The sequence below is a fragment of the Camarhynchus parvulus genome, chromosome 5 (assembly GCF_901933205.1).
Source record: "Camarhynchus parvulus chromosome 5, STF_HiC, whole genome shotgun sequence".
Lineage (NCBI taxonomy): Eukaryota > Metazoa > Chordata > Aves > Passeriformes > Thraupidae > Camarhynchus > Camarhynchus parvulus.
In genome coordinates this window covers 17387840-17404030 of record NC_044575.1, presented here as the reverse complement: position 1 = coordinate 17404030, position 16191 = coordinate 17387840, and the positions used below count along the sequence as shown (strand labels likewise).

The 16191-nt window shown below is 50.9% G+C and overlaps 2 protein-coding genes across 4 annotated transcripts in view; one reads left to right on the top strand and one right to left on the bottom strand.

Annotated features, from left to right (window-relative positions):
* LOC115904182 (USP6 N-terminal-like protein) overlaps positions 1-4594 on the top strand; it is a 75149-nt gene extending 70555 nt beyond the window's left edge. Inside the window, exon 16 of the mRNA XM_030949373.1 lies at positions 23-4594. Coding sequence (XP_030805233.1) covers positions 23-1362 — 1340 coding nt within the window. The 3' untranslated portion in view covers positions 1363-4594. The remainder of the gene's footprint in view (positions 1-22) is intronic.
* A 7589-nt stretch (positions 4595-12183) lies between these two features.
* Positions 12184-16191, bottom strand: part of HRAS (HRas proto-oncogene, GTPase) — a 41410-nt gene continuing 37402 nt past the window's right edge. For all 3 annotated transcript variants that reach the window (XM_030949048.1, XM_030949046.1, XM_030949047.1), the window contains 3 exons: positions 15362-15521; positions 14549-14673; positions 12184-12486 (listed from right to left, as the gene is read on the bottom strand). In XM_030949048.1, the coding sequence (XP_030804908.1) occupies positions 14554-14673; positions 15362-15521 (280 nt within the window). In that variant the 3' untranslated portion in view covers positions 12184-12486; positions 14549-14553. The remainder of the gene's footprint in view (positions 12487-14548; positions 14674-15361; positions 15522-16191) is intronic.

The following is a 16191-nucleotide window of genomic DNA, read 5'->3' as shown; positions in this document are numbered from 1 at the left end:
GTTTTCTCTGCTTCCAATGCAGCAAAGCCTGAGGAGTTTCCAAGGAAACCCCTGGGCCTGGAACTCTCCCTCAACCCAGTAGCCATAAAGGAAAACCCAGCAGCCAATGGCCAGAATGGCCAGGTGGGTGAGCACACTCCAGACAGGGAGCCCCAAACCCACAGAGCTCCTGGCACACCCGGAGGAATGACAGCGGTGGAAGCGAGGAGTCTCACCTTCCAGGGTAGTGAAGCAGCTGAAGCAACGAAAGCGCCTGTTTCAGGTGGGCAGCCACCAGATGAGGAGGGTCAGGTGGAGCCCATCATGGACGGGCAGCCATCATCTCTTCTGAAGGCAAGCGAGACACAGGCCCAGCAACACCTCCAGCCCACGGTCCTGCCTCCAGAGCAGCCTCTTCTTGCTCCTGGCTGTGCCGTGGTGGACCATGGAGTCTCCCTCCATGCCCCAGCTGAGCACAGCTCCTTAGACTCCTCTCTCCAAAACAGGCCGGCTCCTCCTGACTCCAGCACCACTGAGCTTTCCGCTATGGACCAGGCAGCGTGGCAGCCAAATCCCGCTGCCCTGCCAGCAGGAGAACAGGACCAGGCAGCATGGCAGCCAAATCCTGCTGCCCTGCCAGCAGGAGAACAGGCATCTTCCCTGAGCAGAGACGCAGTGCTCAAAGCAGCCCCCCATCCTCTGCCAGCCGGCTGCCAGCAGCTCTCCCGCATGTCACAGAGCAATGGCTCCCTGGAGAGCGAACGCGGGGAGGAGGCGGCGGATGACAGGCACTGCAGGGCGGTGCTGCCGGACAAAATGGGCCTGAAGCGCTCGGCATCCAAAGCTGCATCCACAGGAGAGCTCCTCATCCTGCAGCACAATGGGCTGGGCAGTGCCACCAGCACCACGCGCTGGCCTGAGGCTGTGCTGCCCACGCACAGGCAGGCAGGGGGCAGTGTGCCTGTCTTGTCCAGCAGAGAGCTGGAGGCAGCAGGGCTGGCCGAGGGCTGCCCCGCCCAGCGGGCACCGTCCCCTGTGGTGGAAGGGAACAGCCCCTATGTCGTTATCAAAACCACCACTCCCCTCCACCTGGCCCATGCGACAGAGCAGGACTTCTTGAACAGAAAGCAGGTGGCATTGCCTTTGTCAGAGACTGGACATCCTCTGTCTACCGCCACCATGCCACCATCTCTTATGCCGGACCCAGAGGAGGTGGAGGTCCAGAAAAGCCTCCAGAAACCATTAAATGCACTGAAAGCCCCACGACCCCCACTGAGCCCCAAACCAAAATTACCGCCACAGGTTGCCAAATCGCGCTCAGAGAACAGTTTCCTTTCAGGCTCTCCCTCCCTGGCAAAGCTGCCCAAATCGGTGACGTTCTAGTGGGGATGGGGAAGGGAAAGTTAAGGGAGAAGAAGTGGGTTCTGGAGAAGCACCCTTGCCCCATTTACAGGATCACCTTCTGTCAGCAGGGCTGTCAGGGTGACAGCACAGCACCATTGCACGTCACGCTGTGCTTTGGTACGAGCACCCAGCGAGGAGACGAAGCGGTGGCCACCAGCGCTAGGAGACGCCAGCAGATTGGATTTGCATGTTTCCTATGGACAAATTGGAAAATGCTTTCATTTTTTGTTCCTCAAAGCTCCCCAAGTCTCATCACTTGGGGGAAGAGGCAGGGCTGGTGAGTTTGTTGCGTGTTTTCTCCTGCTCCTGTCTGCTGTGGGAACCCACGACCAAGCAAGCAGGCACAAGGTGTCAGAATCCGAAATGCTTTCTTTACAATGCCCCATTGGCGCAGCTACAGCATTGCTTTCAAAGGCCTTTGTAGCAATAGATCTTTATTTCAATTTCCGGACCTGCAGTTGTAGGCAGCAGAATTTCCAGGCAGTGCCGTGGCATCCTGGCAGGACACAGGCAGCCCGCTGCCCCCTCTATGCAATTCCACAAAGCAGTGCGCAGCTGTATCTAGCTCCTGCTGCCATGGTGGATGGTGTTTAGGAGGACAGATTTAACAGCTGTTGAGTCCCTTGGACATCTCCTTGGTGTCACCCCAGTGGGGGGCTGCCAGCAGAGTGGTTCTTTCCCAGGTTCTCAGAGTGACAAGGACAGTGATAAAGGTGGAGCCTGGTCTCTTGGGCTGAGTGCCCTTTCTGCTGGCCTTTCCTTCCCAGGGCCAGCACAGCGAGCAGGCTCGCTGCCTTTCTGTTCCCCAGACAGGAGAAGGGGCTGCTGGCTCAGGAAACCTGCCTGCACTACCAAGCTGCTGGACGCGTGATGGCATCTAATCACAGTGCCCCAGATAAGTCCACTTTTGAGTAAGTTAAGTGTCAGAGTGGAAAGGGCATAGGAGTTGGGGAAGGGGGAGCACATTGCCCAGAACCTGATCTTAGTCTTTCTGTTGAGCCTACAGAGAATTAACAACAGGAAGGAAACTTGGACATGATGGGTACCCACATGCCCGCTTGCCCTTCATGCACCAAGGCCTAGAGGTCTGTCCATCTCCTCCCCATCCAAAGGTGCAGCTGCTGCACAGCCCAGGCCATTGGCTGGAGATGTGCAGGGATCTGGGGAGACACCTCATAGAAAGAGCTGGTCCAAAATTCTGATTCCAGCATCTACTTCACCCTTAGAAGGGACTTCATCAGGAAGGCAGATCAGTGAAAAAGCAGGAAGTAGTCCAGATATGCTGGAGTTGACTTTGCTGTCCAGAAGGGGTAGCTGCAAGTGCCACCTTAGGTGGGACTGCAAGGGGGATTCCCATTCCTTCAACAGAGATCCTGGACAAAAGCTCCTTTAAGTTCTAAGGAGACTTTGAAAACTAATTTTTTTTTTTTTATATCTCAAAGGCTCCTTCAGTTGCATAACCTGATCTAAAGCCTACCTGAAAGCCCAGCAGAACACTTCCACTAAATTACTTTGTGGGTTCCAGGAGCTGGACTTGATGATGCTGGTGGATCCCTTCCAGCTCAGCATATTCTATGGTTCTATGATTTATCAGGGTTTATTTTGCCTTGTGTACATGTGGTGGTTTATGTTTGCAGCAGGGAGTGTCAAAGGGAGCACTGGATTTTTGTTCGGATGTAGCCAGCCAGACCACAGCACCCTCAGCTTTCATTGGAACCCCAGCTCTGTCTCAGACCCCATCTTCTTCCACTGAGCCTCCAACCTTGCCCATCCTCTCCCTCTGCAGAGCAGGGAAAACCCTATTAGCTACCTCGCAGGGGTGTTGTGAGGAATCAAGCATTGCTGTTTGAGGAAAAGTGCTCTTTGAATGTTCAGTATTTGTGTTTTGAGACACCACAGGTCCTTTCTAGGACAATGGTGCTTGAATTGTTTTTAATTTAGAGTATGTTTTTCCATAACTGTGCATAGTTAAATGTTATTTGTGTGTTAAAATACCTGAGCAGTATTTCAGGACAGATATCCATTGCCTTTTGCTAGCAGCCCGCTGGCCACAGGAACTTACTGGGAAGCAACAAGAAGCATCTGAGAGCTGTTGGTCACGACTTGGCTTCTGTAGCTTGGGGCTCTGTCCTCTCCTTGAAGCCCACAAAGGACTCCTTCTAATGCATCTGGGCATCACGCATGCAAGAGCTGAGACCTCTTTCCCCTTGTTTTAACCCATTTTCCCTCATTTCAGGCACACAGCCTTTGCACATCATGTTGCTTGTGCACCCAGACTCCTCACACAGTGTGTCTGGGATGTTTTGTAGTATTAACATTTAAAAAGGTGGTTTGCTCTAATTTTGGAGAGCTGTCAAATGCACAGTACTCATTGCATGGCATTTGGTGCATGATGTTCAACATGAATTTTGATGGCGAAAGGGTTGGGAGTTGTCTTTCTCTCCAAGCCCTAATGGGAATGAGCAGTAAGGTCCTCAGTCATCTTCAGGCCTGGGGGAACCACCAGCAACATGCATTGCTGTCCTTGATGTGATGCTCTCACTGGAACATATCAATGCATGAGGAGATGCCCACTCCTGTCTCCTCTGCCTCTTGCTGCAACAAAGCTGCAGCCATGGTGGGTCTGCAGCAGCAGGGCCTGGCCCAGCCTCAGCTCCTTTGCTGGGATTAGGAAGGGAAGGAGCAGGATGAGGGTGGCAGCTCAGCAGGACAAATTACCTAACCAAGCCACTTGCAGCCCTGCCCAGCCCCCTGCAACAGTCTCGACCCCTCAGCAAAAACCACTCTTACTGTGAGCAAACATGGGAAAGGAGCTCCCCCATCCTTGCCCTTGCAACCCTGACACAATGGTGGCCTTGCTGCCTTCCATGTAGAGGTAAAGACCAATGCTGTGGGTTTGGGTTTTTTAGGTTTAGTTTGTTTTTCTTTGTGTTGTTTGTTTGTGATAGAGCACTTTGAGTGGCTGCAGCACTGGCAGACAGCAGGAGCCACAGGACCCAGCTCCAGCAGGGGCCAGAGGTTGAGGTTAGGGTTTCTTGGCCATGCACTTTGAGAGCCTGGCTACCGTCTGCTTTCCTTTTTATTTGCTCTTCTTGTTTACAGCGTGGAACGCTTCTTTCATGACTCTTTCTAATGTATTATAATTATTACTTTTAAGAAAAAAACGTTTATATGTCTGCTTTTTTGTTTGTTCAGTTTGGTTTTTTTAAAGGAAGGGTTTTTTTGGGAAAAAAAGTCCATCATTCCTTTTTATGCTGATCCAAACTGTCCAGTGTTTGATGCTGTGTTTTACATGGTTGTAGTAATAATGGTTAAAGAAGTTTAGCATAAATTCAGACTCCACAAGGTTTCTTACAGTAACAGAAGCTGCACCAAGACTGGATGCCTTCTCCTGATGACTTCTAGCTTGGTTCACTGTGTATGCTTCAGCTGCAACAGGTACATCCTGCTCCATCTCTGCTTTCCTCCCTGATTTTCTATTGTAATTAAATACAGGCATCCCCGGCAGCAGTGAAAAGCAAAATGCTCTTTTCTACTTACCACTGTCCTCTCCCAGCTGAGCAAAGGGCAGCATCCCTTCTCACACACAGCTGCTGATCAGCAGCACTGCTGAAGCTTGTGTTTTGGCCAAGATTTTGTGTTTGGAGTTTGTTTTCCTGTCTGTAGGCAGTGTAGGGAGGTTGGATGGGAGGGGGAGCGGGTGGACACAGCTCCTGGCACAGCAGGTGGGTGGGTGGGTGCGACTCACACTCGTGAGTCAGGGCTGAGCTGAGTCACGTTTACAGCAGCCACTGGGAGTGTGAGGTGGTGCTGCTGACAGCTGAAGATGCATTTTAAAAAGCTGTGCGTGAGCAGTACCTCTGACACACCCCAGATTTCACAGCCAGGGCTTCCTGGGCTTAGATGACGATGGTACAGCTGCCTTTGAGGTGTTAAATGTGAGCAGTGAGCAGTGTTCTGGCTCCCCCGAGAGAAAGCTGCCAGTTAGTGCTAAGCAGCATGTTTATGGTAAACACAGGGTGTCTGTCTCTGCCAGAGTAGCACAGAGGGCACAAAGACTGACAGCAGATGGAGGGGTCAGAAGTAGCTAAATGGCACCCTAGGATTTAAGAGCAGTGCCTGAAGTTGGCATCCCCATGTGTCTATCACCCACTGAGTGCTGTAGGCTGGGTTTCCTGCTTCTATTCCTGCCCTGCCACACTTAAGAGGCCAAACAGGAACAAAAATTGTTCTCCAGTGCCCTTAAATTAACTCATTTATATTAACAGATTAAAACCTGGTCTGAAATACCACAGAAAAATAAAAAGAAAGCCCCAGCACCACTGAACACCATAGTGTTTGCTGTCACAGAAGCAGCATGAAGATGCAGCTCTTGGCACGCCTCCGGTGCCATTTCACTGGATGCCAGCATAGGGATGCAGCACTGTGACCAAGGGTGAGATCCCCAGACTGGAGTGAAGCAAACCTCAACCCTCCTATGTTCCAGGTGCTCACAAACAGCCTCATTGCACAAGCTGCTTTGTGTCACCTCCCAGCCACCAGCTCCCGTGAACCTGTTGGCTGTCAGGCAGTGCCAGGTGGGACCAGGTTTGAATTTCTGCCACAGTTACTTACGTGACGGGCAGTGCAGGGTTTAGAAATGGCATTTATCCAACTGCTAAAACAGCATCCCTGTCAAGGAGATTGCAGAAGTGTCCAGAAGGGCAGCTTCCCCAAGGGAAGGTGAGTTGTGCTAGGTTTGAGGGTTATGTTCCTCCATTAAACAGCCTTGGTTCACTTGGTTGTTGAAAAAAATGGAGGAGGATATTGCTTATTGGTATCCTTGATCCCCAGGCTCCCTGCATTTGCCCAGTTGTGGCCTTGTGGCTGTGGTACTCTCACCCTGTCCCTGCAGGGACCAGGGACAGGCATGGCTCCACCACCTCCTCTTACAGCATCCCTCCAGCTAGTGTAGGAGCCACAGAGGTACCCAGCCTTGAATTGGTGCTTGATGGGGCTCTCAGTTATGGTTTTGGGGTGCCAAGCACCCACTGCAGAGAGTCCTTCCCTTCCTGTGCCCCCGAGGGCCTGACTGCTGCTGGCAGGGGACAAAGCTTAGGACAATCCCAAAGCCCAAGGTTACAGATAACCACTCGATGAACAGCATTGGGATCAGCAGCAAATGATTGTCATAGATGATGTTGAGGCTGCTGCTTAAATCCTAGTGGTCTTAGCCAGGGACTGGTCCTCCCACTGCCTCTTCCTCTGCACTTGGTATTTGCCAGTATTATCATCCCCCTTTTCCAGGTGGAGCCACTGCTGTCCTCACAGCAGCTCTCCAGCTCCCAGGGCTGGTCTCCAAGGCAGAATTGCAAACTCCCCAAGCTGTGCTCAGCTTTAGTGCCCTGGCAGCTCTCTGTGGCTCCTGTCCTTCCTGGCTCAGGAACAGCCAAACCAGCAGGCCCAGGAGCTGGGACAGGCAGGAGACCAGGTCTGTCCTCGCTGCTTGCTGCCTCTCAGCCAAGCCCTGGCTGTGCTCATCACCATCCCTGCCCACCTCCCACGACAGGGAAAGCTCCTCAACTGCTGCATGCCTCCACAAGGCTTCAGCCACTTGGCACTGAATAATTGATGCTAAGTGGAGCCTGGAGCAGAGAAGTTGAGGGAGGGAGCAAGGCTTTGTGCTGCTTTAGGAGGCTCTGCTCCCAGATATAGCAGGGGGAGAGAGATGGGTGTGCTGTGTCTGGCAGCTTTGTGCCCCAGCCAGTTTGGCAGATGCAGGTGGGGTTTGGGTAGGCCTGGGAGCATTCCTCTTCTTGGCCTTGCTGTGCTGCTCACCTGCTGCTCACGTGTTGCTGTGTCCTACTGCCATGGTGGTGCTGCTGTGCTGTCATCTGTCACCTGCTGCTGTGGCACCTGTGGGAGCTGCATGCTGCTGTCATGCTCCTTGTGTGCTGCAGAGGGGCCATGGCAGCAGTGGATGGGACTTGGGGAGCAGAGCAAGGGCAGACCCAGCAGCCCTTGCTAGGGCTGGTACCATGGCTCTCCTACGCTACACACCCTGTACTCAACCCATAGCAAGAGCAAAGCGACCTTATCGCTCTCATCAGCTTCCTGAAGGGTGGCTGTGGTGAGCTGGGCGTCGGTCTCTTTCTCCGGGCAACAACAGACAGAACAAGAGGACACAGTCTCAAGTTGCACCAAGGGAGATACAGGGTAGAATTAAGGAGGAGGTTTTTCACAGAAAGAGTGGTCAAATACTGGAATCATCTTCCCAGGGAGGTGGTGGAGTCACCATCCCTCAATGTGTTTAAAAAAAGACTGGATCTGGCACTTGGTGCCATGATCTAGTTGAGGTGTTAGAAGATGGGTTGGACTTGATGATCTTAAAGGTGTCTTCCAACCTAGAAATTCTGTGATTCTGTGAAAGCAGTTGCACATGGGGCCAAGCCCATCTGCCTCTTCCCCTTCACACCAGCTGCTGGGGGCCAGGATGGTGGCTGTAACACCATCCTCTGAGCAATGTCACCCCCTTCCTACAGCGCATCCCCAGGTATAAAGCAGTATATGGAGAAAACAACAGCCTGGCAGTTTAAAGAGGCAGGTCTGACCACTTCCCAAACCATCTCCCAAATCCTACTGCCTCAGAGGCTGAGGAGGCCCACAGGGCACACACCAGCATCCTCTTCACCTAGAAGGATATGGACACCAGGAGACAACCAATCCACAGCTGAACTATCTCCCCAGGAGATGCAGCAGGTGGACCCATCCCACAGGCATCCTTACTCACTGGTAGCAGTTACAAAAGAGCCCAAGATGGGGATGCAGAAGGCTTAGAAGGCACACATGAAGATATGAGTCCAAGGGATTGGGATCACTAAAGCCTGGCTATTCTTCCACATAGTAAAACAGGCTCCTCCTCCTTACTAGTTTACTTTAGAGAAAAGTAAACTAAGAAACTAAGAAACTTCCAGTTTTGGTATGAGCTCCCTTAGAGGTACCTGTGGCTACATGGGATGCAATATCACAAGACCCCCTTCCAGCCATCCATTAAGAACCTGGGCCACTCTGGTGCCCCGGAGGCCACTCAGCCTGGCCTCACATCAGAGACCTGCTCCTGGAACATCTAAGCCAACAGACTTGGGGAAGCTGTTTCCTGAGTGGCTTTGCTTACCTTTATGGTGAAGGCAAGAAGTGATACAGAAGTACTGCTTAGGCTGGAAAGGTTTGCAGCAGTGGCTGTAGTCCAGAAGGGAAACCTGGTCTGCTCCTCTACCCAACCACACTGAGGCCAGCATTTCACCAAAGCTGCTCTGTAATACTCAGCCTTTCATTCAGCTGCCCCCACCACCACCCTCACATCTCAGGTCTCACTGCAGCACTGAGTCATTGCTGCCAGCTCCTGCTCAACCCAGGTCTTTGCCAAAGCCCTCGGCAAGCACCATGCACTCACCTGCTTTGGAGTCACTCTCTGTGCTGGCTTAGGAGAATGCTCCTGTGGAGGCCCTCACAGACCAAAAGGCATGAGATCTGTTCCAGCACTTGATCAGCATCTTTAAGGACTTGTAAGCAATTGTGGCAGTTGACTCAGCTGTGATATCTCTGGAGCCCGAACCCCTCTGTAAGAGGGTGTGGGGCACTTGAATGATGTGAGAGGAGAACATGTATTATATGCCTGTCCTGAGACATCTGGACCTGACCAGACTAGAACAGACCTTGTCAGCTATTCTGTAATTTAAGTACGGGTTCGAAGGTGGCCCTCCTCCATCGTGGGATATGCAGCCTCAACATAATCAGCAGGAGGCTGACCGAAGCCTTCTCAGAGCTGGTTTTCACACTGGCTGGAGATCCACAGCACAGCACAAGTTTAGTTCAGCTTTGCCATGACCAGCTGAAGAGATCACAACAGCCAGAGATGAGCTGACGTACTCAAATAGAGCAAAAAGCTCACCTCTGTGGACTCCTTTCCTGCTTCAGCTGTGCAACAGGAATAATCAAAACACATTCTGCTCGCCTGAGCTCGTGCCTCTGAAGCAGAACTGAGGTACAGAACAGACTCCTTATCATAAGGGAAACAACTGCAGTGTCTGACAACTTCATCTTCCAGTCTAGGTACTTCTAGAACAAAAGTGCCTTGAATAACTATGGGGGAAAATGAACTCCAGACCCCTCCATTTCTTCTCCAAACCTACATTCACTCCAGTGAAACTGAAATCCTGGCATTACTTTCAGACTCGAGAAGTTCAGCTAGCACATCAGAACACACTGTGAGCTCATGTACCGACCTCCTGCCTGTCAGGGGCCAGCAAGATGATGTCCTGTCCCCATATCATCAGCACCAAAGTAACAAGCGAAAAAGCAAAGTCAAGAGTAACAACTCCACCCGAGAGAAGTGATACAATCTGTTTTTTGCCAACAGAAAGATCAGACCAGATCACAGCTGATGTATGTATCTTGATCTGTCATGATTTTCCTCCTGGAACAAAGATGCAGTGTGACAATACACAATTAATAGGTGGTTTTTGGAGAAGATCTGTGGTGTCAAGCTTTTAGCACCTCCTTTTGCTCCTAACCTACCTCCAGCTTTTAGCAGGGACTTGAACAATGACCTGAGTCTGGATTTCTTGCGATCCAATTACAGCAAAAAACTAACCAGCTCCTGTGATGGTCTGTTACTGACCAGGACTGTCTGACAAGATTGCAAATCTTACCCTGAGTGCAAAACCTCTCTGAAAGGGAGATGCTCTTACTTCAGCTTCCTGCTCCTCACCAAACTCTTCTAAGTAGTTTGTATTCTGGCCAGTGCTGTTCCAGCAAATCCTCACCAAGATGTGCCAGTTTCTTGGAACTGCACCTATTGCCTGCCCTGTGAAGACACCTTGGCCCTGGCACTCCCTGGAGCTCCTCAGCTTCCTTTACCACAGCTCCCAGTACTTGACTGTGGCATTTGTCTCCCAGCCAGAAATGAAAGGAGACTCTCAGTGGTTAGAGCCACCCAGTCCTTGAGAGAGCACCAGAGTGTTACTTCTCCTCTGAAGGCCTCCAGATAGATCTATCCTATCCTTCACTGGGGAAGAAAGGGCTAAGTCCTACTGCAGATGAAGAGCAACAGGTTCTAGTGCAGTAACACTACCAAGCAAGGGTCCCTGTGTCATCTTCTAGAAGGACAAAATACTGCTGTCCTGTGGCCAGTTGTGCACAAGATGCCAACTTTAGGAACAACCCCCATTCTTCCAGTCTTCACACCTGGAACAACTCAGAGTGGGAAGTTTTCTGGGAGTCTCTGTTCAGTCCCACCATGTAACACTAGGTTCAGCATCTTCAGCAATCCTCCAGCACAGGGACAGACTGCTGTAAACAGCACTCCCAGCTAAAGGCAGGACACTCTCCCCTCAGGCAACTTCTCCCACTCCAGGAGCTGGTATCAGTCCTCCTGCAGGAACAGGGTGCCAGGCAGCTGCAGCCAAGGTGGGGGCTGTGCCCTACAGCAGTTCAGAGCAGGCATTTACAGAAAGCAAGCCATTAGCACAAGTCCTCTCTTGCCCAGGCCAAAAGCAAAGGCAGTACCCCCACGGAGCACGAGAGTTGAATTCTGTTGCTTTAATTCTGCTGCTGCCTGGCATGATGGAGGATAGGGAGTGGGATGGGAGATTGCTTGCAAGGATGCTGGGAAGCCCTGGGTGGGCTGTGGCTTTGTGCTGGGGATGACCAGGCTTTCTTTACTGGTTTTGCCATGTGAAGCATGTGACTCACACACCACCCTTGCTGCTCCCAACCCAGACCAACCTTGGCTGCCAAACCCAGCACCTCTTCAGGCCTGGGCTAGCCCACGCAGAACAGCTCCCTGCCGCACTCAGCTGGATCACCTTCCCCCTTTGATGCTTCTAATTCTGGACGCCCGGTAAATTAGCCTGTGCAATATCTTGGAAGAGGGAAAGACAGTGACTACCAAGCTACCCACTGCACTGAATGCAATGCCTCGTCTTGGGGCTGCAAGTAAAATGCATGTAGGTCAGACCTCAGGCAAAAATCCCAAAGGAGCAGAGCTGAGCAAAGACAGGGTTCCAAACAGATGAGCCCTAATCCAAAACACTCTTACCCACTTGAAACCCAGGGACTGGAAGCCTGAATTCTTTAGTCTTAGTTGCTGAGCAGCCTGACAGCTTCTGCAATGCAGGAGAGCCCTTCTCAACATGCTCACCAGTCAGGAAGCCGTGCACAGGGCAGACAAGGATTTGCTTACCTGTACATACTGGAGCAGCCCAAGCTGTATGTGCTATACAGGTGTCAGCATAGCTAGGGCTGGAAGGGACCAGGAAGCCCCAATTCTACCTCTAGAGCACAATACAGGAGGGAGGTCTTGTGCCAGAAAGAGCTGACATGAAAGGAATCAGGGAAGCAACAAACTGGTACCAGCTGAAGTGAAAGCAGCTCTCGAATATCCTCGCTGATGCTTCTTCCCTTCCAGGCATTGCATCTGAGGCCATAAATCCCACAAGGACTAGGCTGAAAGCAAAGCACTCAAGGGGTGCCAAGGACAGGCTTGGACTGGTTGCACTCTTCCACCCTCCCAAAACTTGGGGCCAGCAGAGTTCCAGGTGGGCTGGGGAGGACATGACCAAGACTTGCTGGAGACAGAGACAAGCTGTCTTGCCGTGAGAGCTTGTCTCTCCCACCCCGATCACCTCCATGATATACAGCGTGACCTTGGTCTGTGGAGGGAAAATCTCAGCACCCTTTCCTCCCCACCATCCCACCAGCGATCCTTCCAGAGCACCAGGAGCAGCAGCCTCTGGAAGGAGGACACAGCCATCAAGGTGATTTGTTGAGACGATCAAATAATAATTTACTGTGATTCAATCTGTGGCTTTGTACAGTTGCCAGGGTGGGAGGAGGCCAAAGGATGAGGGGATGGGGATAAAAAAAAAAAAAAGTTGTTTGCCACAGGCTTGGGTGAAGTGCGAGATAGTCCTTGGAGGGCCTCATGCTCCCCCTGTCCTCTTCGTCCTGCTCCTTTCCCCCCCCTCAATACTCCTCCTCTGAATCCATTTGCTTCTTCCTTTGCTTCACCTCTTTCCTTGCACACTGCACAGTGGGAACCTCGCCAAGACACGGTCCAGACAGCTGAAACAGAAGAGGACACTCATGAGCACCCATTCCCCGTCAGAACAAGCAGGGCTGTTCCCAGTACTCACCTCTCACATTTTGGGATGACCCTGTTAGTACCCACAGAGCAAAAAGGCTACACAGGTCTTAGAGTCTGGGTCTGTCTCAGCAAAGCATCTGTACATCTCCTGAAGGGAACAAGTCTTGGAGTCGGTGATGGGTGAGCTTTGGGCACCTCACCAGAGCTTCTGCCTCTTTCTGAACCTCCTTGTGGGAAGGGGCACTGTTTGGCAAGATCTTTCCACCTCCTCCAGGGATGATGGGAACCACAAAATGAGTCCAGGGCAAATGCAGCCAAATTTTGTTGGCCACAATACCCACCCTTCTTCTCCCCAAATCCCAGCATGTCTTTGCCTCACTTCTCCTTTTGTGCCTTGATGTTCCTCCCTCTCTGCTCTTGGGCACTGCAGCTAGATTAAGCTGGGATGTCTGGTTTCCAGTTTCTGCCTGAGCAGGAAAAGACACAGGCAACTCACAGGGCATGTTCTCTTAACAGAGAGGAGTGTTTCCAAGTGACCCTTTCCCAGCCCTACTTGCCCAAGCTGGTGCTGCCACCAGGCTGTGCCAAGGATTGGGCTCCTGGTGGTAGGTGTAAGGAGCAGCAGTGCCTGCCAAGCCCATGCTGTCAGCTGTGAGCCAGAGCAGGAAACAAGCCTTGAGCTCATATCCCCATCCGGAGGAAACGCTCCTGAACATCTGGAGGACACAAACATCTGGAAAATCTCCCTTAGCAGTGATAAGTGTGCTGGGCACAGCATTCAGCTCGGCCCCCAGCCGACCTCACATGCCTCAGCTGGGAGGGAGGGGTGGGGCTCTGGGGTGGGTGTTTGCTCATAGGAAGCAAACGTTGCCAGCACTGTTTTGTTAGGTTTTTTTCCTTGGGAGTGGGGGGCAGGAGGAAGAGCTCTGCTGTGCTCATGGTTTCTAGTTCAAAAAGCATCAGAGAAAACCTGCTGTTCATCTCCACCTTCAGCAGACCCTCTTAACACCATCTCTGGATACAGTGCACTTCTCTTTAGGGCTCCAGCAGTTATTTATAGGGCTGAAGGACCAGTCCAGGTGCTTGAGAGAATCCCCAAAAGACATTAAGGGCAATGCTCATGCACACATTTGTCCCAGTCCCAGATGTCCTTAGATAGTGATCTCCTTGGTGGACTCATCCCTAGTTACCCCTCTCTAACTTTCTGCCATGAAGGAGTTGGTTACACAGACAGATGTTCCCAGGCCTTTCACTTAAAGCCAGCCAGCACATAGAGAGACAATAATAGGAACTCTCCCTGACTGCTGTCCAGCAGTGTTTTAAATAAACTCATAATTAAAAAAAAAATTGAGGAAAGAAAAACAGGCAAGTGAACATAAACAATCTGAAAAATACTGTTTCTGGCTCCAGCACACACAATTTATAAAAGCAAACAGCCCCCTTATGGCTAATTCTCAACATTGCATCAGTTCCAAATAGCCCAGGGGATTTATCTAATGGGGAAAACTCTTCTAAGGAACACAGGACTTTTCACAGTGAGACAGGTCTGCTCTAAAGCTTCAGGATGAGGCAATTTATGTGAGTGCATTAGGAGGTAATGCACCCAGCCAGCTCTTCATATGAACCCTTCTAGAGCCAATCTGGTGAGCATGCAGTGATCTGTACACCTTCAACACCAGCTTAACTCCTCTTTCAGAACAGCAGCATGGGAAGAAGCTTTCCTGGGGAAAGCACAAAAAAATAGTATTTTTTTAAATATTCAGTTGCATAGAACTTTGTTGCACAAAATGAGGGGGAGAAATAAACAACCCTTTCCTGCCACACACTTCCTGACGGAAGTGGGAATTTTGACTTACCTGTGTTTTCACAGAAAAATGCTCCATCAGTCTGAAAGGAGCGTTTAAACAATTCTCGAATTAAACAATTCTTGCTGCTGAAATTGATCCTGTTGCACTTGTTTGGCTAGTGCATCTGCACCCACCTCCTGCCCTGCTTCCAACGTTCCCCCACTGCACCTCATGTCCTGCTTCCAGCACTTACCATAGTCACGATACCACACATTTACAGTTCATGCAGCCAGGGCCGCTCTCATCCGGGGGATTCAGCTTGCGCAGCTTGTGCTGCCGGATCTCCCGCACCAAGGTGTAGAAGGCATCCTCAACACCCTGGGGAAAAAGCAGGGCTTGAAGCAGCTGCCCACTCTGAGGAGGGACAGTGGAGAGAGGAGAGGGCTCTGCTCCCCAGCACGGTGTCCCTAGCACTGTCCAGCAGTGAAGACTGCAGAGTTAAAGGTACAGAACCAAGCTGGGAAGACTAACAAGGACCTGAGTGTGGCCCTCAAACAGAGAGCAAAATTGAGCAACCGTCAGGATAAGGATCTCTGAAATCCCTGAGATTTATCAGCTCTCAGCAGTCTGAATGAGGTCTACCACCCAAGAGAAAAGCCACCACTAGACCACTGAAGGGGTCAGCTCCATTTCTACCTCTGTGCTCTGGGAGCTCCACATGGTTCTTTCAGCACTGGTATGTTCTGCCAAAATAGACCGTGAATGAGGTTAACCAAGTGACCTGAGCTTAGCTGACTTGCAGTGATTATGGTGGTTATTCCAGAGCCTTGGAGAAGGCCCTGAGAAGGCATCTTCTCTTCACTGCTGCCACAGCATGATGATGCACTTCTTGTGATGGGAGGCTTAAGCCTGGACTGGGAGGGAACATTTAGCCTTGAGGAGGCAACTAAGCCCAGCCCTCACACCCATCTGTCTGCAAGGTGGTGCCTGCCCATTCCTGCCCCTCCAGGGCAGCAGTGGAGGAAAGAAGAGAAAAAGAGCCTTTTGTTTAAAAGTCTCCTCCTACCTGTCTGGTTTTGGCAGACGTTTCTATGTAGGGGATCCCGTAGCTCCGGGCCAGGTCCTGCGCTTGCCGGGTCTCCACTGTCCGCGCAGGGAGGTCACATTTATTCCCCACCAGCACCATGGGAACATCATCTGAGTCTTTCACCCTCTTGATCTGCTCCCTGCAAGAGGAGGAGGTGTGAAGAAGTGAAGGAGCAGATCCAGAACATTCCCTGCCAGTTTCTTTGTTAGGATTTGACAGCTACCCTCGCTCCTGTTGAACGCCTTGTGTTGAGCTTTCAGGAAAATGTAAATAACTATGGCACACAAGTGAGTAAATAGCAAAACAGGGCACTTCTGGAAATGAAAACTAAACATACTTCTTCTCTTTAAATGCAGCTATTTACAAGACAACTTGAATTATGACAATCTATATTAAGACACGAGCTTAAGTTTAAGTTAAATAAAAATTAATTCTCAAGCAGTTACCTGTGCTATTTCCAACATTTTAGATCAAGTAATTCCCCCAAAATAAAAAATCACCTGCAACCAGAATTTGCTGAGCTAATAAAGCAGCTTTTGGCAGCTGTAACCTTTTCTGCAGATGCACAGGCAGTATTTGCTCCCTTTCAGTTTAGTTCAGGTCACTCACCAACTGGGAACTAAAAAAGCTGTAATGCTCACTTCTTCATTCCAACATTGGATCTAAAACTAGGTGGGCGAGGATGAGATCTATCACTCCTAAAAATCTTGAAGGCCATTATGACCACAAAAAATCCATTCAATTCCCTTCTGATAGACAATAACTTCCTTTGCTTAATAAATCATTTAACTTCAGATGCAAAACAGCTT